The 22,138-nt window shown below is 39.4% G+C and overlaps 1 protein-coding gene across 1 annotated transcript in view; it reads left to right on the top strand.

The window, feature by feature from the left end:
• The window catches only part of Nt5e (5'-nucleotidase ecto), a 68,515-nt gene extending 57,018 nt beyond the window's left edge, over positions 1-11,497 (top strand). The window contains exons 4-9 of the mRNA XM_004860246.4: positions 2,622-2,819; positions 3,797-3,951; positions 5,373-5,478; positions 6,308-6,457; positions 7,656-7,856; positions 9,462-11,497. Of these exons, the coding sequence (XP_004860303.1) occupies positions 2,622-2,819; positions 3,797-3,951; positions 5,373-5,478; positions 6,308-6,457; positions 7,656-7,856; positions 9,462-9,625 (974 nt within the window). The 3' untranslated portion in view covers positions 9,626-11,497. The remainder of the gene's footprint in view (positions 1-2,621; positions 2,820-3,796; positions 3,952-5,372; positions 5,479-6,307; positions 6,458-7,655; positions 7,857-9,461) is intronic.
• Positions 11,498-22,138: the final 10,641 nt, after the last annotated feature.

Raw genomic sequence — 22,138 nt, 5'->3', positions numbered from 1 at the left:
CTTGTTCCTGATTTAATCATTTTAAGATGCCAGTGACATATTTTTTGTTTTAATAAAAGGAACGCCATGGACTTTCTGAACTAGAAAATATTCCCAGTCAGATGGGAGCTGGATTTGCTAACTCCCGTTTGCAGAACGCATGCTAGGCTGTAAGCTATTTAACTGGATTGTTATCTTCCAGCTTTTACATTCTCTTCAAATGTAGACATGTCTATAGAAGCGGGGAAAAGGCTTTTAAAAGCCAGACTTGCCATTCTCTTGGATTTCTAGGAAACTCCCAGACTCCTGGTTTCTGCAACAACTCCTTGTTTTTCTCTTTCCTGGATGGGGTGTTGTCCGCCACCTTGTGGAAATTTGAGGAACTGCACTTTCCCAAATATCTGCGGTCAGATGAACATGCTGAGAGGACGCTGAGGGGCCCTACTGTAACCACTGGGGCCCTAGAAGTGAAAAACAGTTTCCAGCCTTGCCCAAAGGAGAATCGGCCCAGAACAGAACAAGGAAGATCAGTGTGTCCATCTTACCTGCTACTCTACCATGCATCAGGTCATCTGCTACCGTCAGCCAACCTCTGCCAGTAGCCCTTGAGGCCATACACAGTATTGCAAAGGGAAATAGAACAAGGTTTTCACTGGATCTCAAACTGGTGCTTTTGTAAAAGTACAGTTCTGAGACTTCCTTTATTTTAGAGGAAGCTTGAAAGCAGGACGTTAACATTAGCAACACTTGTGGGCTGCTTGTGCGGTGCTGGTATTTGCAGTACTTGTATTCTGTGGTGTTTGTGCCATAAGGCAGGTGGACTTGGTGCACGAGGTGGGCAGGACTGGCCTCTTCACAGCATGCCACCCTAGCTCGTCTTAGGTGAAGAGAGAAGCCCAGAAAGAGCTTGGGACAGAAAGGTCCATACTCTGGGTGTGCATTTGACTTTTTAAGTGGCCTTTGGGGAGCAGCTTACACACTTTATGGGACTAACACAGTAGGCCATATTGGTTGGTGGAGAGAACACAAGATCCAGTGTGTTACAGTTCTGGTTTTCACTTGCTTCCCATGACATACGAGCTCTGGGACCTTGAGCACTTTGCCTGATACTGTCAGTCTTCTCTACTCTGTAAAGTATGGTTAATAATAAGGCCTGCTCCATGGGAAGCTTGGAGAACTAAATGAGAGAAAGCTCAGGCCAGATTCATGGCTACCTCTCCTAACTGGTTCATGTACATAACTAATGTTTGTTGAAGTTCTCCGAACCCTCTGTAAACAACCAATAGGAAGAAGTAATCATGGATGTGGTGAGGGAGGTGACAAGACGTCGCAGTGTGTGACCATGGCAGCGTAAAGAATAAATGATTACTCAGAGGTGAAACTTAGGTCAGTCACCAAGAAGGCCCAGAGGGGCTGTCTCAACTCAGAGCACCTATAGTTAGGGAGACTCTCAGGAGAAGCCGTGAACTCTCAAACTTTTATTTAGAATATCAGTGTAAGAGAAAAAAAGCAGAAGAAAAGCAGTTTTGGCAAGGTGCTGCCTCAAGGCTAGACAGTTTTCTTGGGGAAAGGGGAGGGACAACAGCCAAACACAACATGCTTCACTAATCTAAACTTCTTTCATTCCTCACAGAGCCTGCAGGCTTTTGCCCCATCGCCTTTAAAAGGCAGGAACAGCAATGATATACAGTCCAATGTTTTGTAGTCTCTGATACCAAACAGCCCAAACTATGTCATTGTCTCTATGGTGATAAACCATGAACCACAGTATGCGTGAAATACAGATAAAGAACTTAAATATGCCAAGTGAAGAGACACCAGGCTCCATGCTCCCAATACAGCCACACTTCTGCCCTCATGAGGCGCATGTGTAGGAGGCCTCTAGGTGATGAACAGCTCCCGGGGCTCTCCCTGGGGCCCCCTTTGAGACAAAAGCCAGCAGAACCTGGTTGGGAAAGATAGTGGGCATGCTAGTGAGCCCTGTGGTGAATGTGGCTCTTCCAAAAGACACCTAATAGGATGGAGAATTTAGCACAAAACCCAAGGACAGCTCTTTGTCATTTTTGCTCATCTTCAATTAACAATGCTAAGCTCTTGAGTATGTGTCTAGGGTTTCTAGAGGTCACCATCACCTTATATGGGAAAGAAGTATACATTTATTATATACCTACTATCTTACCAGGCACTGTGCTAGGAAGCTTAGGTGTTTAATTGTCTCAGTAGCCCTGTAGAATAGGAATTATTATTTTGTCCATTTTACAGCCAAGGAAAATGAAGTAGAGAAAAGCAAAGTGGCTTTGCTACTCCACCCAGCTAGGGGGGAATGGAGCCAGAGACAAGATGGAGATAGGATAATCTTAGCAGTGTTCCATCTTTGTGTGCCACACAGCACCAGGCATAATGCCCTGTACTTAGGAAGAGCTTAGTAAAAGCCTACTGAGTTGAGAGTGGAAGGATTCATGTGCCAGAAAGGCATTCAGAAACAGAAGCAAATGCCCAAACAGGGCTCTGAAAGACCAGCTATGAAGAGCAGCAGCTGGCAAATCAATTTAAAACTTGCTGTCACCCAGCCAGGGACCCGCTGGCCTGCAGCCAGCTATGTATAAGGGCTGACTTGATCAGTTTTGGCTTTTTTATTTCAGGCATCCCACCTTCCAAAGAAGTGCCTGCCGGGAAATATCCATTCATAGTCACCTCTGACGATGGGCGGAAGGTGCCTGTGGTCCAGGCCTATGCTTTTGGCAAATACCTAGGCTACCTGAAGGTCGAGTTTGATGAAAAAGGAAATGTCATCACTTCATCTGGGAATCCCATTCTTCTAAACAGCAGCATTCCGGAAGGTATGTGATGTTCAGGGGAATTTTCCACCATTCAAAAATTAGGTGGCTAGATTTTCTTTTTCTTGTCCTCTTTTTTTTAATGTTTGAGAAAAAAATTATAATACTTATGAAGAATTTAGCTTCTGTCCTCATGGATAAGGAAATTTAAAACTCCCAACTGCCAAAATCCCCATTTGCTTCTCCAGGTTTTCTTAACATTCGACTGTACATCACTGCTGTTCCTGCCTTTTCAAAGCATGATCCCAACAGGGCAGGGCTACTCTCGGCCCACATCCAGGACAGAACTGATTAATGAAACAAGGGAGTTTAGACTGGGCAGAACAGGGCTGAAATCATGAGTCCCCTCTCCAGGGGCAGTATGTCATGGGCAGATTCCTCAGTTCCTTTATTCACTAGGTAGAGAAATCCCTTGCTTACTTTTTTCTGGGACTCAGAGTAAAACTACATTGTTATTTTTATCATATGTGTGAACATACTCCTGTGCTTCTCTCACTAGACCTTCCCTGTTTGCCATTAGCAGCTCAAGAAGGTTGGGCATTGAGGTGACACAGAGCCAGGAAAGGCTATGATCAACACAACCTCTCTATAGCCAGTGAGGGTGGGGCCCAGGAACACACACCCAGCAGGCCCTTCGTACCCACCCTGAGCCTTTCAGATCCCATGCCACCACCAGTGCCATCCCAGATAGGCTGACAGGTGCTCACCCAGGTCTGGTGAGTTGATGTTAAGATGCTCAGCATGCCCTTGCATTAACAGACAGCCCAGGTCTTACTGCCAGGAAACAAATAGAAATCCTTAATGAAATCTCATGGATGAAACAAAAATATACACAATTGTCATAAAGAAATCTGTACTCATGACAGGTAAGCTAGTTAATTTTTGATTCCTTCTCTAAATTTAGCCCAGCGAGATCTGCTTTAACTACAGACTTCATCCCTCTTTTCTTCCTTTTCTCCTTTCTTTCCTTTTTCTCCTAGATCCAAGAATAAAAGCAGACATTAACAAATGGAGGATAAAATTAGCTAATTATTCTACTCAGGAACTGGGGAAAACAATTGTCTATCTGGATGGTTCCACCCAGGCATGCCGCTTTAGAGAATGCAACATGGGCAACCTTATCTGTGATGCTGCAGTAAGTCACCCACAGAAGCAGAGTCTGCCTAGGGAGAGGAAAGAAAGCAGAGAATGAGGAACAGAGTGGCAGAATTGGAGACTTTTACAGATTTGGTGCCAAGACCAAAACTTGGCTGATTTTTTTACTGAATAGCTTGGCATGGTGCCTGAACTATACTGGGTGACAATCACTTTGTTACTACAAAGGAACTAAACATTTAAGGTATGCTTCTTGGATATCTGAATTTTGGATATTACTTTCATTCTATAAGACAATCCAAAGACACAGACAAACTCTGCCCCCCTGACGATAGATAAAACTTATCTCCTGAGACCTAACTTGGCCAGACTGGCCTTCCCCAATTTACCCACTTGTCTCCAGGGAATCTTGGCCTTGTGTGACTGAGCCTCTTTCCCAAGCATACAATGTTGGTATTCCATCACTATAAGAAGTCCCTGGCCAGAGCAAGATAACCCATGAGGAGCACTTATTTGGGGCAGAGTGCTGTGGTTATTGTCTGGGGATCAGGCTGAGTCATCCTATGGGTTCACAGTCTGCACCTACATGCTGGGCATGTGGTGCCTGGAATACAGTCACACTCAGTGAACATTTGCCACGTAAGTGACATCCATGCTTTCCAAGATGAGGCCCACACTGGCTCTTCTGCATCATGCAGTGAAAGAAGTAGCCAAAGAGAAGTCAGTATGTACATATTTAGAGAAAGTTCTAGAAAGAAACCCCTCAGTCAATTAGCAGTGTATACTTCTCTGTTAAAGAAGCTGGGCAAATATAGAACATTTACTTTTTGTGCTATTTGTTAAAAAATGAGAATGTATTCATTTTCTGTTGATAATTACACACATTATTGTAATTAAAAGAAAAACAAGAATGAACCTGATTCTCCCCAATTTTAGGAGGCTGTCTCTGTGCCTCCAAAAGTGCCAACTTGGGAGCTGGCTGGGGAACACAGACAAGGAGACTGGCTCCAGTTGACATGAGGTCTGATGTTGAGGGCCCAGCCTGCCCTGGAGGAGCCTGTGAGGGACAGCACTGCAGGCCACTCCATGCCGGCTTCCAGGCTCAACATGAGGACCATATCCTGAGAGCCTGTTGCTAAGGCCCACTAGCCTGAGAGAATGGAGGTTTCAGGAGAGGGGAACGGAGCTCCCGTCTCTAAGGGCCTGAAACAGGACTGGTCACAATATCATAATTTTGCTTCTAATAGAAGGAAAACAGACTAGTGGAAGATAAATTAATAATAATTGTTTTTTGACTAATTGAGCATTGAACTAGTTCTGATTATGGTTGAGAAATCTCTGGGAACAAAGCAGCAAAGGAAGAGCAGTTTTATTTTCTCAGTAGAGCTAACTAGATTCCTAGAATTGATCCCAGTGAGGAAGACCCAGAATAACTCATGAAAATTTGTGCTACTGTTGCAGATTAACAACAACCTTAGACACCCAGATGAAATGTTTTGGAACCCTGTGTCCATGTGCATTTTAAATGGCGGTGGCATCCGATCACCCATAGATGAGCGGAACAATGGTATGCTCCCTAGCCCAGCATCCTCAGTCTCATTCTCTTTGGAACTCTTACCCTGAACATGTCCGTAGGCAGCTTCTACTCATCTCTTCTGCCAGTCATGTACCAAAATGTCAGTCCTTTAGGTTTGGGTTAGTTGTTAATGAAGTTCAATGTCTAGCCCAAAGGACACACACATACATTCTCATGTAGTCACACATAAAAGCAGCAGCTTGGTCTAAATTTCTGACTTGCAAAGTTAACAACTGTTCCTGATTTATGCAAAATATTGACAGTGTCCACCTTGGCATCCATCTGAAAAGAGAAAGACAAAATCACCAATCTTCTGTGCTAGAAAAAGATACCACTGGATTAAATTACTATTTTAGTATTTTTATAGATACCCAAGATTATATCATATGGTACAACAAATCTACTACATAGATATCCAAGACCCTCTTGTAGCCCTCTGCAAAATAAGGTTAAATCCATCAGTATGAGTAAGCCTCCAAGTTCATTTCATGTCAGACAAAAGGGACAAGTGACAGGGAGACACTGTCTGAAGGAACTGAGCAGTGCTTTTCCTACTTAGGATCCAGCCCTAAACCAGGACATTCGAGGCTGAGTATATGAAAGCCATTATTGAGCTCCACCCTTTTGCCAAGTGATAAAAACCCAGGCCCACATTTTCCATCCATTCTCTAAATTCAGGAATCACTAGACACAGAGGATACTACTCCTTCAGCTCCCTAGACTCCTTCATCTCCCTTCACTGTGAGGGAATCGAACTGGTCTTACACTAAGCATTTTCTTAGGATGTTTTCCTGCTTGCCTTATCTTTGGATACCCTCAGGCACCATTACCTGGGAGAACCTGGCTGCTGTGTTGCCCTTTGGAGGCACATTTGACCTGGTCCAATTAAAAGGTTCCACCTTGAAGAAGGCTTTTGAGCACAGTGTACATCGCTATGGCCAGTCCACTGGAGAATTCCTGCAAGTGAGCGGTAAGTCACCCATTCACCCAACTTCCAATGGTTGTGGACTCCAGAGCCATGGGATTAGGTTGGAGTCAAAGCCCCAAGCCCCTGGCAATGAACAATATTTGCAAAATCTGATTTGGCATCAGATGGACCCTCCAAAGGAGCTGGCCTTCTAAACACTAAGCAGCTCAGCTTCCTTGAGTGCTACTAAAATCTTTAAGCACTTGGTATTCTTTGTTTAAAAAAAAGTTCTACTCATTGATTGCCTTGGAACTATGGCAAGGTTCAAAGAAACACAGTGCCCAATCAATATTAATAAGGATGATTTTGGGAGAGGTGGTCTGCTGCACAAACAGCCTGCAACAGCTAATTCTGCGTCCCACTGTGTCTGAGGGCAAGTCCTCAACCTTTCTGAGTGTGGTGGGAAAATTTGTCCTGGTTATCTCTTGGGTTGCAGTGAAGACTCAGTAGAAGCAAGTATTTGCCATATGAGCAAAATTTTTAAAAAATAATTAATTTCACAACCCACTGAATTAATTCTTAACTGGATAATCTTATTTTACTCTAAAACCATATTCTTGTCTCATTTTTTGACATTAGATCATGGCCGCACTCACACTTGGGTGTAATGGCTTTGGCAAGTCCTCCTTTTGCAGAACACGTTGGGAATGAGCAGTGACAGCGTGGGGCCCTGGCTGCCACCTGTGGGGTAACCCCAACATCCAGCATTTCCTCAAGAGGGAGCTGAGGAAACAGCATTATTTTGATATTTGAGCAAAGTTCTGGGCAGTTGCATGCTTTTTGAGTCACCCTATCCCAAATTATATTTTCGTTACAATTGTTACAAATCCAATATGCTTCTCATCTCTATTTCTCATTTTCTAAAGCAACAGCACCAAATTACTGGACCAATTAACTGAAGCCTTTAAAAAGGGAAAGAGGGGGTGGGGCATGTAGTTTTCCCTTGTAAGATCACCTTTACCCTGTGTTGTCCAGATCATTTTCCTTCCAGTGGTTCTCACATCTCCTGGAATGTTGAAGGAAAAAGCTAACCAAGAAAGAGCAATGGCATTGTTACCTCCATTACTTTGATGAAATTTCATTTAAACTCAAACTAGGCCCAAGCCTAGTATCTGAATTCCACATCTTGGCAAAAATCTCATTAGTAGGTAACAAGTCTTCCTTTGGATCCAGTGAAAATATAGACTCATTTCTTTTATAGGAATCCATGTGGTATATGATCTTTCCCGAAAACCAGGGGACAGAGTGGTCCAATTAGATGTTCTTTGTACCAAGTGTCGAGTGCCTAGTTACGAGCCTCTCAAAATGGATGGGATATATAAGGTGACTCTTCCGAGCTACCTGGCCAGTGGTGGAGATGGATTCCAGATGATAAAAGACGAATTATTAAAACATGACTCTGGTAAGCACATGTATCTCTTCCTCTCCTTATCTCAAATGTATTCAGGAACAAAACTGGGCTAAGAGAAACTACTTGGGGTGTCAGGAGAGCAAAATCAGAAAACCACAGGGAGTCCCTGTTGCTGATTCCCTACTGCTTTGCTTGTTGGAAAACAGAAACACTGCATTGAGGAATAAATAGTACCCTGCCGCTTTCACAGGATATGTATCATCCATCTGTCCAGCCCCAGAGAAAATCCAACTTTAATGGGGGTACTGGGGATTGAACCCAGAGCTTCATGTATGTCAGGCAAATGCATAAAGTCCACTGGTATAGTACACATTTCTCTTCCTCTTCTTAGAACCGAAAGCAGCACACTCACAAGAGGGACACATACACAACTTCTCTGAATCTCTGGAAGTTCAATAGGTTCCTCTTCAGCCTTGTTATAGTGGGCTGCCATTTTAGCTGTTAATGGCAGATCCAGGTCAGAGGAGGCAGCCCTTGCTGGGAGGAAAGGCACTGACCACTTCTGTCCATTCCATGAGAGAAGATGGAAGAGCAGGCTTTAAAGCTGAATGTGAGCCACACTGGTGGGTATTAGAGAGAAGTGGCTCATGCAAAAGGCAGAGGAACCCTGGATTTAAGGCTCTGAGCTCTGTCTACAAATTAGAATGGGGGGGGGGTAATGTGATATTAAATACCAGTGTCTTGGCCAGAAAACACAGGGAGTCCTATGTTGCTAACTCCCTGCTGTTTTTACCACTGGAAAACAGCAGCATCACACTGTGGACCTGGTGTAAGTGATTTTAATTTAACTAGGTTGGGGCTAAATATCTTCTCATAATTCTAAGGTACATCCATGGGTGAGATCACTGCAGAGAGTTCTTTAAGTATTGGAGTGACACTTATAAAATAAAATTCTGAATGGAAATGAAGTCTATGTAAATAGGGAAGGGTGGAGGGGGTGAAGGGCGCACAGGTAATGGGGAAAAAATAAGAACCAAGATACATCATGTACAGGTATAAGCACCCAATGATAAATGTAAACGTATTGTATACCTAAATGTACCAATAAAAGAATTTAAGGAAAAAAATAAAATAAAATAAAAATCTGTTGAGTCTCCATGATTTGTTGTAGCTATAGGCAAGTGGTTCTTTATCACCGCTCCTCTCTTTTGTAAATGAAACCTGCATTGTCTTACCACTAATAAAGTGGAAATAATTTTGAGCAGGCAAGCAAAAGAAGCCAGTTTTACATCTCAACTAATTACTCCTGACCCAGTTCCCTAATGGCCTTGGTTCTAGAGTAGATCAAAGTCTATGATGTTAACACCCTTTATTGAGACATCTTAAGACCTAAGACAAATTTCTTTGTTCCAATTACCCAAAAATGAACTACAGGCATGTTTCATATCTAGAACATGAAAAGACAAAAAAAAAAATCCTTTGTACTTATGATCACCAGTGTTCTTGTCTTCTATGACCATTTTATCCCTGGAATAAAAAGAAATGCTTTCCCTTAAAATTAACTTTAGAGAAATGCATTGTTTATTTCCCCCTTTCTTACTTTTAACTGATAATTACTTTTTCTGTAACTAAAATTAAATATGTGCATTTTTCTAGGTGACCAAGATATCAACGTGGTTTCTCAATACATATCAAAAATGAAAGTAATTTACCCATCAGTTGAAGGTCGGATCAAGTTTTCTGCAGGAAGTTACTGCCATGGAAGCTTTCCTTTAATATTTCTTTCATTTTGGGCAGTGATCCTTGTTTTATATCAATAACCAAAAATTCTCCTTGCCATTAATGTAAAACTGTATTTTTTTCCAAGTGAGATTCCAATTTGCCTTTTAGCACCTGGCATTATATCAGAGACCATCCTCACAGACTCCTAAGCGCTGAAGCTTAGGGCACTGTGAAAGGAAGAGACTGACATCATCACTCAAGGTCAGCAACTTAGTGAATAGATAGATAATAAATATGGTCCTCTGAGGAGATAGCCAACCATGTTTAGTTTATATATCCAAATTTCCCTGACATTTTATTAACAACTTTAAACTACAGAAATAATTTTACTCTTACCTATCCTATTTCTAATACATGAAACAACTTACAAGTTTACACAGATCAAGCACATTGCTTCATTTAATGGCCATAACATTCTTTGGTGAGTAATTTAGGTGTTGTTTTCATCATTCAACACATGACCAAACTGAAACTCAGAAAGGGTTGACTTGTTCAGTTCTATTCACAGTTAAAAGTCCAGATCAAGACCTGGTCTTTTAACATCAAGTCCACCACTCCTTCATCGACATCAAGTTGCTCTCCAGAATGGTAATTAATAGTCACTTTTCATGACTACCAGTGGCCCAAGCTCATGGATAACAAATCTCTACTTCTAGTCTCTATTTTTTTCTTTTTCCTTCCTCTTTTGACTCCTGTTGTAACAGCAAGTTTAATGGACTAAGCACAGGATAGCATTCTCTCTTCCATTACCATAAGACTTTGAGTCAGCAAACAAACTGTGAAGCAGATAATGGGAAAGGCCAGTCTGCAGAAAGCAGTTATGGGGCAGGGGAGAAAAGGAAGATGAGACACCAGGACTGGTTTACATTATGGAAGAGAATGAGCTAAGGGAGTTAAATAAATCTTTGCAGCATGGTGCCTGACACACAGTATTGGTTATTAATTTTATGAGATTCCATTAGCTCTTCCTCTGCACTCCTTTGGTCTTCTTCCTAACGTGAAGATATCATGAAAAGAAAACCTTCTAAAATAAGTTGTAACTAATTCTATACCTGTCCCCCACCAAGATGCCAACACTGTATTTATGCTACCAGTAGTCCCACCATACACATTAGGGAAAATCCAATGGAAGATAGGCATTGGTTTTAAGAAGTTGTATATATAAGATACTTGAAGTTACTCTGTTTCAAAATCCAAACATCACAGTAAGACACTCTCAAATCTAGAGATGAGAACACCTGCAGGGGAGTGGGTCCCTAAATGTTCAGGAAATACTTGACTGATGAAATGATTTATGATCAAAAATCAATAGTATAGTGGCAGTGGGACCAGATGCACCTACTCAGCATTACATCAGTAATTCAATAAGAAATTGAAAACTTCACTTTAAATGTAGTAAGCAAGCCAGGCATGGTGGTGCATACCTATAATCTCAATACTCAACAAGCCAAGGCAGGAGGACAACCACAAGTTTGAGGTCTGCTTGGGCTACACAATGAGTTCAAGGCAAGCCTGAACCATGCAGTGAGACCCTGTCTAAAAAAAAAGCAAACCACAGCTAGAAGTTTGGAGAGAGAATATGTTTCATAGTGTTTACAAATATGAAGTACTCTTGATACAAAATATACTTTCAAATTTCATAACCTTTTTGGAAAGCTGTCTGCAGAAAAATGCCTTCAGTTCTATAAATAAACAAATGTCAGTAAAACTGTACAAAAAAGTACAGAAAGGTGCAATTGGGTTATATTAATGCTTGGCCAGTAAACTAGGATAAATATTGGAGCACAATTTTTAAAGAACATTTCTGTAAGTTTTCTAAATATGTGTATATGTATTGTGCAGTGCATGAGAAATAACCTTGGATGATTTTGCAATTATAGATTCCAAAGAATAAAACTGAAGATACACTCCTTCGTCTTTAGTAGTTATTTCTTCTCTTAAACACTGTAACCTGACAATATGACTGAAGAAAAACTCTGGGCAATTTTCACTGGTTTCGCTTCTCTTGATCATAAGCTCCTTGCCATATGTTAACCACCTTCCCCCACATACATATACTCCAAAAAATGAGGAAGAATTGGTTCCCTGACTGTCTCCCAGAATCTCCAGAGACCCAATGCTACTGAAGTGATGGGTAAGTCATGCTAAGGCTAACTCCACTAGGGCCTTTTCATAATATGATTACATGAAGAAATATTTTGTGGGGTTCTGTCCCCCCCTCTCAGCAAGATGAAGTTCTGTGTCTTACAATCAAGAGTCTACACTAGTCCAAACTAGAAGAAAATGTCAAAAAGCTTCACTTGGGCCAACCATTAAGTAACAAATATAGAATCCCTCAAATAAATTATGCCTTTCATTCTTAAACTATTAAGATAAATCTGACAAACTAGAAAATTATCTAAGACACACTTCCTTACAAATCAAATTTCAATATCACTTTTTCACACTGTTTTGCCACTTTATAAAAATTAAATCTCGAAATGAAATACCTTGGCAACTCCTCCCCACTGGTGAGGTTCCTCCATGTCCTATTGATATGCATTTCTCTTAAGTAACAAGGGCTTCTCTGCAATTTTTTTAGGTAATCTTGTTATCCCTCCATGCTTATGTTGTTAGGGTTCTCTAGAGGAACAGAATCAATGAGAGGGCAAAAATATTTTACATTTTTGCAAGGGGATCTTCTAGATAGGCCTATAGGATCAGAGATGGGATAGTCCACAGTAATCTGGACACTGAGGAGCCACAGTCTCGACAAGGGAATTAAGCCTAACTGGCCTCTGTGAGCACAAAGGAGAAAGGTTGCACTCAAGGTTGATTGCATATTAGGGAAAGGTTAAGACTGAGGTTAGAGAATGTACTAAGAGATATTGGAAACCAGATGAATCTTGTGTTACCTTTATTGCTTGTGCCGGTGTTTTGGTGAATAAAAGTGAGCCAAAGGGCTCCTCTGCCTGCTAGAGGCAAGAGCCCCCTGGCTGCCTGCATGTTGTGCTGACTCCATGTCTCTTTGTCATTCACCCTTGTTTGCCCTTGGGTCAGGGAGGAACAACATAGTGGGTCTAAGTTCCTGGGCAAGGCCAGCTGGGAGGTTCAGCAACACCAGAGGATACAATAATTGCTCAATTTTTGAAGAATCTGGAAGCCACAGAATAAAAGGGATAAAGGATGCAGCAACAATCAGGGACTGAAGCTCCCTGGAGAGTCATACTTGGTATAAATACATGTTGAAACACCCCCAGAAATGTGCTGTACAAATCTCAATGTTTCAATCCACTCAAGTTGACAATCATGACAAATGGTTACAATGTTGTACCAGTTTTCTCCACTTTGCACTGGCCCAAAATTGGGATACAGTACTCTCTTCCTCCCAAGAGCAGCTGGTATGTGTGGTAGTAAAACAAAGCTTTGATGAGTGGACATAACTGGAAGGAGTTGCAATGAAAAAAACCTAAAAACCCAATGTAAGAATATCAATGCTTCTTAACATTGGTCAAATTCGTAACATGGAATCGCTTTTGGGGTCCCTCCTTAGTTCCCTTACTGTCAAGCACTGGAGAGTCCCAAGACACAGTCCTTGAACCATCTCTTTTCTACTTAATTTCTTGGTGATCATATGTAATTTAATTGCTTTAGTTTCATAATTTACATCTCTAAGTTGATGACTCCCAAATTTTGATCACCCACTTGGATAACTTAAACTCCAGACTGATTAAAGACATCTGCCTATTTGACATTTCTAGCTGGGATGTTTAACAGGCATCTCAAACATTACCTGTCCCAAAATGAATTCATGATTGTCCCTTTCAAAGCATATGCTATTAACATCTCATTTAATGAACTCATCTTTCCTATTGCTCAAGCCAAACCTTGAGGTTATCCCTACCTGTTCACTTTTTCTTAAACTCACATCCCACCCATTATTAAACCTTGTTGTCTAACTTTAAAAAATAACCAGACTTCAACTTCTCAACAATTCCAAAACTCCTACTGATCCAAATCATTGTCATCTCAACTGAATTACTTCGAAAGACCTTCTTATCTCTACTTTGGCTCCAGTTTATTCTGTATTCTAAATACAGCAGAGGATTTATAGTACATTCTGTTAACTCATTTTAAGTTAAAAATATCTTAAAAGTTTAAAAATGCATTTAACACATCAAACCTGACAAATATAATTTACCAACACAGTGCACTGTAAATTGTTTAATTATGTGGCTGACAGAGTTAAGACTTGCTGCTGCTTCTCAGCATCTCCAGAGTATTGTATCACATATCACTAGCCCAGAAAAATTTCAAAATTCCTAATTTTAAGTATGGTTTCTACTAAATGTATATCACTTGCACCATCATAAGGTTGAAAAATCCTGCAGTGCAGACCGTCTGTGTAAGATCACACTGGTTACAGGAATTACTTTTGGAAAGTACCAGTCAGCATTTTTATCACTAAGACATAATACTAGACACCCACAATTTAAAGGAAAAGTTTAATTTGGCTCATGGTTTCATGGAATTCAGTCCATGGTTGGGTGGCTACAAGGCAGAAAGAAGTATCACGTCTGAAGGCCATGGTGGAGGAAAGATGCTCACTTCATGGTGGCTGGGAATCAGAGCAGGTTCAAAAGAGCTTCTAAGAGGAAAGGACTAGAGGAGCCAGATGTAGTCCCCAAAGTCACACCCCCATGACTCACACACACATCCAGAAGCGTGATTTACTAATCTGCTAGGCATCTCTTAATCCCATCAAGTTGACAATCATGATTAACTGTAACAGAAACAAAAGCTTCTAGTGCAACAGTAACAAAAACAATGAAGACTAGAGTGACTCAAGTTTGAATTTTTATCTTCACAGTTCTTTGGCCTCAATAACCACATCTGTAAGACAGGAATAGTATTATCATAAAGTTGTCATTTTAGATGAAATGTGATGCAGTATAAAAAATACCTCACAAGGCCAGGAATGTAGCTCAGCAGCACAGGCAAACAATAAGGCCCCGAGTTTGATTCTCAGTACCAAAAAACAAAAAAGTCTGGCAAATAGGGATTACATTTATAAGGTGAATGATTTATAATTTTGTATGAATAGACTTTAATGTATAACATTTCTTTAAATAGGGCATATACATCGTATGGAATGAACTGCATCCTCCCCAAATTCGTATCTTGAAAACATAAATCCCAACATGACTACAGTTGAAGACAAAGCCTCTCTGGAGGTAATTTAGGTTAAAAGAAGTCTTAAGGATGGTAATTTAATCCAACAGGATTGGCACCCTTGTAAAAGCAGAAGAGTGAGATTTCTCTGTCTCTGCATGTGTGCACAGAGGTCACATAAACAGACAAAATATGCCAGCAATACACCAAGAGAACAGGACTAACAGAACCTACCTTGCTCACGTTATCATTTTGCACTTCCAAGCCTCCAGAATGTGAGAAATAAAATTATGTTGTATAAGTTACCCAGTCTGTAATATTGTTTTGGCAACCCAAGCAAAATGATAAACTAACTTTTAATGTTTTAATAATTTTATTAGTAAATGTTTGCAATTCACATAGTTTACAATCATCTTGGAGAGGGGTGACATGTACATATCACAGCCTATTTTTAAAATCCCCTCACCTCCAATTCTCCTTTTATATTTTTCATTCTTGTTGATATTATTAGTCTTAGCTCATATTATGGCATATGATGTTTATATTAATTGAGGTTATTAGGTTCCTGTACATATCTTTATTCTACCTATTTCCCCTTACCTTCCTCCTTGCCCCTCATAATATTTCCCTTGGACCACTTCCTATTGTAAGAGATTCATCTCCTTGTTCCCTTCTATACAACCTGTATTATTATTTGTACTTTGCCTCACTCAAATAAGAGATACCATATGGTATTTAAGCTTGTGTCTGGTTTATTTCACTCAACATTATATTTTCAAGATGTATCCATTTTCCTACAAATGTCTCAAATGTGTCATTCTTTATAGCAGAGTAGTATTCTATTAAATATAGATAACATTTTCTTTATCTAATCATCTGCTGATGGATATAATTGTTTATTTCCAAAATTTAGCTATTTCAAGTTGTGCTGGTATAAACACTGGTATGCATGTATCACTGTAGGACAAAGTCTTAAGCTCTTTGAGGAAAATACCTAGCAGGAAGATTGCTGGGTCATAAAGAATTTCTAATTTCAATTCTTTCAGAAATTTGAATACTGATTTCCTTAATGGTTGTACTAGTCTACATTCCCAACAATGAAGGAGGGTTGCTTTTTCACGAGAACCTCACCAGCTTTTGTTATTATTTAATTTCTTAATGATTGTCATTCTTTCCAGAGTAAGATGGAAGCTTAGCATTGTTTTAATTTGCATTTCTCTAATAGCCAGACATGCTGAACATTTTTTCATGTATTTGTTGACCATTTGTATTTCATGCTGTGAAGGATCCATTCATTTCTCTTGGCGATTTCTTGACTGGATCTTTAATTTTAGGTGGTTTAATTTTTTCAGTTCTTTGCTCTAGATATTGAGTAGCTGGCAAAAATATTTCCCATTCTGTAGGTTGTCTCTTCACTCTGATTGACTCTTTTGCTGTACAGAGAGGCTTTCAGTCTGATACAATAGCATTTGTTGATTCTTGCTTTTATTTCTTTTGCAATTGAAGTTATATTTAAAAAATCTTTTCCTACAGCTATGTACTCAAGTGTTTTCTCTATTTTATCTTCCAGTAGGGTTAAGGTTTCTGTTTTAGTTTAGATCTTTGATCCACTTTTATTTTACTTTAGTATATGGTGGTAAGTGTCCAGTTTCAATCTTCTGAATACAGACAACCAGTTTTCCCAGCTGTACTTGTTCAACAGGCTATCTTTCCTCCAACATAGGCTTTTGGCCCCTTTGTCAAATATCACATAGCTGAGTTTGTCTGGGGAATTTTCTGTATCTTCAATTCTGTTCCATTGACCCACTTATTTTTGTTCCAGCACCATGCCATTTTTATTACTGCTTGGTAATATAGCTTGAAGTCAGGTATTGCAGTGCTTCCTACTTTGCTCTTCATGTCCAAAATTGCTTTTGCTATTCTGGGTCTCTTCTGGTTCCATATGAATTTTAGGATTGTTCTTCCTAGATCTGTAAATTATGGTGTTGGTATTTTGATTAGGATTGCACTGAATCTGTATAAGTTTTGGGACTATTACATTTTGACAATACTGATTCTGCTTATCCAGGAGCAGGGACATCTTTAAATTTTCTGATGTTCTCTTCAATCTCCTTTTTCGGAGTGCTATAGTTTTCTTTGTAGAACCCTTTCACTTCTTTGGTTAGGTTAATTCCTAGGTATTTCATTTTTCTTGAATGGTATTACTTTCATAATTTCTTTCCCATCCAATTCATTGTGCATGTACACAACTGCTAATGATTTTCGTCTTGATCTTCTATCCTGATACACTGTTCAAGTTTGTTATTCTGAAAGTTTTTGGTGTTCTTTGGGTCTTCTATGTAGACTATCGTGTCATCTGCAAATAATAATTTGAATTCTTTTCCTCTATGAATCTCTTTTTCTTTTTCTTGCCCAATTGCTCTGGCTAATGTTGCAAGTACTACATTGAATAGAAGAGGTGACAGTGGACAAACTTGTCTTGTTCCTGATTTGGGGGAGAATGCTTGTAGTTTTCCCCACTTAGTACGATGCTGGTTGTTAAGTTTGTCATATATAGCTTTTATCATATTCAGGTATTTTATCATATCAGGGATTTTATCATAAAGGAGTCTTAGATTGTTGAAACCCTTTTCTGCCTCTATTAGTATGATCATATGGATTTTAAACTTGCTTCTGTTTGTGCAAATCCCTGATGAAAACAGGTATAAAAGGACTATACCTGCAGGAGCTTTTGCCTTTTCCAAAATTTCTTGTTGTTGATTTCTATTTTCATTGCAGTGGTCTAACAGTATTCATGGGATAACTACTATTCTTTTATATTTACTTAAACAGGCTTTGTGGACTAGTATATGATCTATTTTGGAAAAATTACCATGTGATGCTAAAAAGAATGTATACTCTTGTAGAGGGGTGGAACACTGTATATATCCATTAAGCCCATATGTTCAAGGGTGTAGTTCAGCTCTGAAATTTTACTGGTTTTTTTAGTTGATCTATGACTTTGCAAAGTGGTGTTAAAATCCCCTACTAGGATTGCGTTAGTGTGTTTGATGCTTTAATTTTGCTTTTTTTAAAGCAAAACCAGCAGTTTTGCTTTATGAAGACAGGTATTCTAGTATTTGGTGCATATGTTTATCTATGTTATCACTTCTTGTTGGATTGTTCCCTTAACTAGTATGTACTGAGTGACCTTCTTTGTTCTTCTAGTCCATTTCAGCTTGAAGTTTACCATGTCTGATACTAGAACTGCTATCTCTTTTGTTTTCACGGTCCTAGTGCATGAAATGTTTTTCATCCTTTTTTATTCTATGAATATCTTTTTGGATTTTTTAATGCTTTTAAATAATTAAATTGGTACATTTTAGGTACACATAATCACATTCATCATGGGGAGCTTGTACCTGTACATGATATATCTTGATTCTAATTTTTTCCCATTCCCCTACCCTCCCTTCAAGCCCTCTTCCTCTCAATTACAAAAGCTTTGTTTCCATTTTTCCCTTTTCTCATTTTTTCCTTTCTTGAACACAACAGATTGTTGGATTGTTTTCTGATCCAGTCTGCCAATCTGTGTCTTTTAATTGGAGAGTTAAGGCCATTAACACTGAGAGATATTACTGAGATGGGTTGGTTATTTACTATCATTGGCTTCATCCGTTGCCTTGTTTTTCTTTTCTTGATTTTTTTTGTTTATCCACTGACCGCACTAGTTTCCTGTGTTTTTTGCTGTGTCCAACCCATTGTTTCTGTCAAGAATATTCAAGTATTTTCTCTAGAACTGGTTTAGCACTCATACTCCTCCTGAGCTGGTCTTTCATGGAAATACCTTATTTCTCCATCTATTTTGAAGGAGAACTTTGCTGGGTAAATTAATCTGGGTTGGAAGTTATTTGCTCTTAAGATTTGAAATACTCCACTCCAAGCTCTTCTGGACTTTACAGTTTGTGTTGAGAAGTTAGCTGTAATTTGAACTGGTTTAGTCCAAATGTTTTGTTTTTCTATGGCTGCCTTTAAAATTTGGGTGGTTTGTTGCTTTTTGAGTTTTTTTGATATTTGGTAATTTGATAAGGACATGGCTTGGTGAGCTTCTTTTTTCATCATAATTGTTTGGTATTGTGTCACTTACTTGTGTTTTAAATTCTTTTCTTATATTTGGGAAATTTTCTTCCCTGATTCGTGTAAGTATGCTGGTGAATCCATTTGTGTTATCTTCTAGTTTTCTCTAACTTCAGTGAGCCTTAGATTGGTCTTCTTGTCATCCAGTAGCTGCTTGATAGTCTTCTCTTGCTCTAATTTTCTTTTTGGTTTCTTTGAGCTCTTTACCATAATTCACTATTTTGTCTTCAATATCAGACACTGTCTTTGCATTGGTCATTTCTGCAATGTATGAATGTCCAGGGTTCAATTTCCTTGTTGAATCTATCATTCAAATTTTGAACCATTTTGGTTAGCTCATCCAGTTTTTTGTTTCCCCAAATTTCACTATGGACATACTGAGTGAAACTGCTCTGAACTTTTAGTTCCTCTTTGAACTCGTCTACTTTCATCATTCCTTCTATAAACTTTTGACAGACTTCTGCTACCTGGCATTTGTGTTCTTCTCCCTTGTAACCCCTTGCTCTGCCTTGGGAGAATTTTTGGGGGGAGGGGTCAGAGATCGTCTATTTCCTTGCTTTCACATTCTCCTATGTGTATGTGTTTTTTGTCCTTCTTTTGGGGAGGGGTGGTTTCTGACGGTTGGAGACTACAGAAAGTTATGAGTTTGTGGCTTATATGGAGATTTTTCACAGGATGTTGCCTCCCAGTGAGTAATTTTCAGTTTGTATGTCCAGTGCTAGTGTTTTCTCCGTTATTTAAGTGAATTCAATTCTGTCCCTATGTTTTGCCAAAACAATTATTTCTGGTTACAACAGCATTCAGAGATTCAATTTTACAATTCTATGATAGTCCTTACAGTTATTTATGTACACTATGGCATTTTATTGTTTGTGGTTGTTCTGCAATGAGAAAGGGAGGTGATTGGATAAGGAGGTTTCAAGGGGAGAATGGTAGTAGATGAGAGGTTGATATGGGGTCTGATTTTACTGGAGTCCTTTTAGTTGTGTGGAAGGTTTAGTATTGAGTTTTCAGAAGATATTTTGTTGGGTAAGGTTGAGATATATAAGAAAGGGGGGGGGGGTTACTTTGTGACTAAGGAAAGCTATGTGGTTGCCAGAATTTGCTGATAGGACAATAAGCTAGGTAAGATACGGAAGAGCCAAAGGCTTAGGATGGAGAGGACCAAGGAATAATACTAAAGAATGTAGGAGTAACTGTGAGGGACCTAAATATGGGGAATTTAAAAACGTAGGAGGAGGAGTTTATGTTTGGAAAAATAAATGTTAATAGTATTGTCTGAAGAATTTGATATAAAGAAATTAGGAAGCTGAGACAAGGGAGAAAACTTAGACATCTATTAAATCTCAGCTAATGAAAGAACAAATACACAAAACCAACAACCTAATAAACACAGGAAACCATAAAAGAACACAACCCCTTATTTCTAAGTAAATCAAAAACCATACCCCCCCCTTCAATTTTTTTTCTTGAAGTACTGGGAATTAAACTCATAACCTTGCACTTGCAAGGCAAGCACAGTGCCACTGAGCTAAATCCCTGGCCCTCAAATTTTAAATTAAACCTGTAAGATGTCAATGACATTAAATATTCCAATGAGATGTGCTTGCTTCAGCAGCACATATAATAAAATATTCCAATGAGATATTGTATACGTGATTCCAAAAGAACTTCTTTGCCAGAGTTTGAGTGCTCATGCCCCAGTAACTCCTCTGATACCTCCACTGCAATACTGAAGCTAACTCAGACTCAGGACTTTTTCTAACAGGTTGCAGGCATTCTTCCAGAGTCTGACAGAGTCGAGTTCTTGCGTTAGGAACTCTTGCTGTCCTTCTCCCTTGGCATGATGGTGGATTTGGCAGACAGGTTCAGTGGTACAAAATTATCCACTCAGGATTATTCCTATGCAATCAAATAAATTACAATAATAACAGGCTAATCCATTACAGTGATATCAGGACTAGTTGAGAAATAACATACCAAGAAACCCTGTTTTGGTTCTTCCTTTAGCCTAGAGAAGAAATCTATGGTTATAGTGCAAGCATCTTAACCCACATCTTGATCAATAGTTACTGTGCACTAAATGCAATGGGTGTTATCTCCTCTAATGGTGAAAAACAGCATTCAATGGTAATTTTACAGCATCAGTTATCTAAAGCCCAGGGATTTGGGGACTGGGTAATGCCCAATGGTGGAAGGAAAAAAAAAAAGTTTAAGACCTCTGTTCTGTGCCATGGGAAAGGAGGAAATAGAAGGGGAGCAAAGGATCCAAATGATGGTAAGGGTATGTTATATATTCAGAAGCGGATAATGGAAAATTGGATATAAAATTGGTAGTGAGAAATGGGGATGCAAAAAGATTCTATGACTCAATGATGAATGTCATTATATTGTACACCTAAAAGGATATACTAAAATAAACAACAAAGATTCTATGACTGATCTTAATAGTAGAGAAAAACTTAAAAGGAGACAAAAGGGAGAGAGGAAAGAAAAGAAAAACAGAATGAATAAGACCCAGGACAAAGAAGTGAGGCGAAGAGATATAGATAAAAGTATGAGGGATATAAAGTGACAAGGGAGGGCCGGGGTTTTAGCTCAGTGGTTCCACTGCCTGCCCTGCAAGCACAAGGTCCCAAGTTCAATCCTTGGTAACAAAAAAAATAAAATAAAATAAAGGGAGAATTCCCTTACCCTTTATAAACTATATTTGGAGAAAAAAGGAAAAGAGAAGAACACATACATAGACATGTTCATGAAAGGAAAAGGGGTAAAATAATAAAAGTGTGGGGGGAAAATGTACAGAAGGAGGAAAAGAGCAAAGAATAAATTTTTTAAAATAAAAATCAAAAATGAAAAAATAATACAATCAAAGATTAATTTAAGAAAGTTTTTTTATTGTTTTGGATGTATGGCTCTTTTCCTCACCCTAAGGCTGAGGAGCAGAGCTCAAGCCAGGATTGTGTCCCTGTTCATGCTGAAGTGTAAGGTGGAAGTCTGTCCCCAGAACAGTGCTGGGTGTAGAGATCTGCTTACAGTGAAGATAAGGCACCAATGTATAATCCTGTGTAACTGTGGCTGAACCTGGCCTCTGACCATGGGAGCCAAGTCTGTATTCACCAGTGCTTGCCTCTCCCAGTCTGCTTTCCAACTGCCAACAGTTTCCCATGACTGTCTTTCCCTTATCCACTCTGGGAATTTGGTAGTGTGAAGCAGCCAAGGGACTGCTCTGGGACCCAGGTTCAAACACTCTGCCTTTCCCTACAATGGTGTTCCTGACAACT

Source organism: Heterocephalus glaber, unplaced genomic scaffold (genome assembly GCF_053883595.1).
Source record: "Heterocephalus glaber isolate CG9 unplaced genomic scaffold, H.glaber_assembly_v1.0 deba00001523, whole genome shotgun sequence".
Lineage (NCBI taxonomy): Eukaryota > Metazoa > Chordata > Mammalia > Rodentia > Bathyergidae > Heterocephalus > Heterocephalus glaber.
The sequence above is the reverse complement of the archived record's forward strand: the minus strand, read 5'-3'. Positions and strand labels throughout refer to the sequence as shown.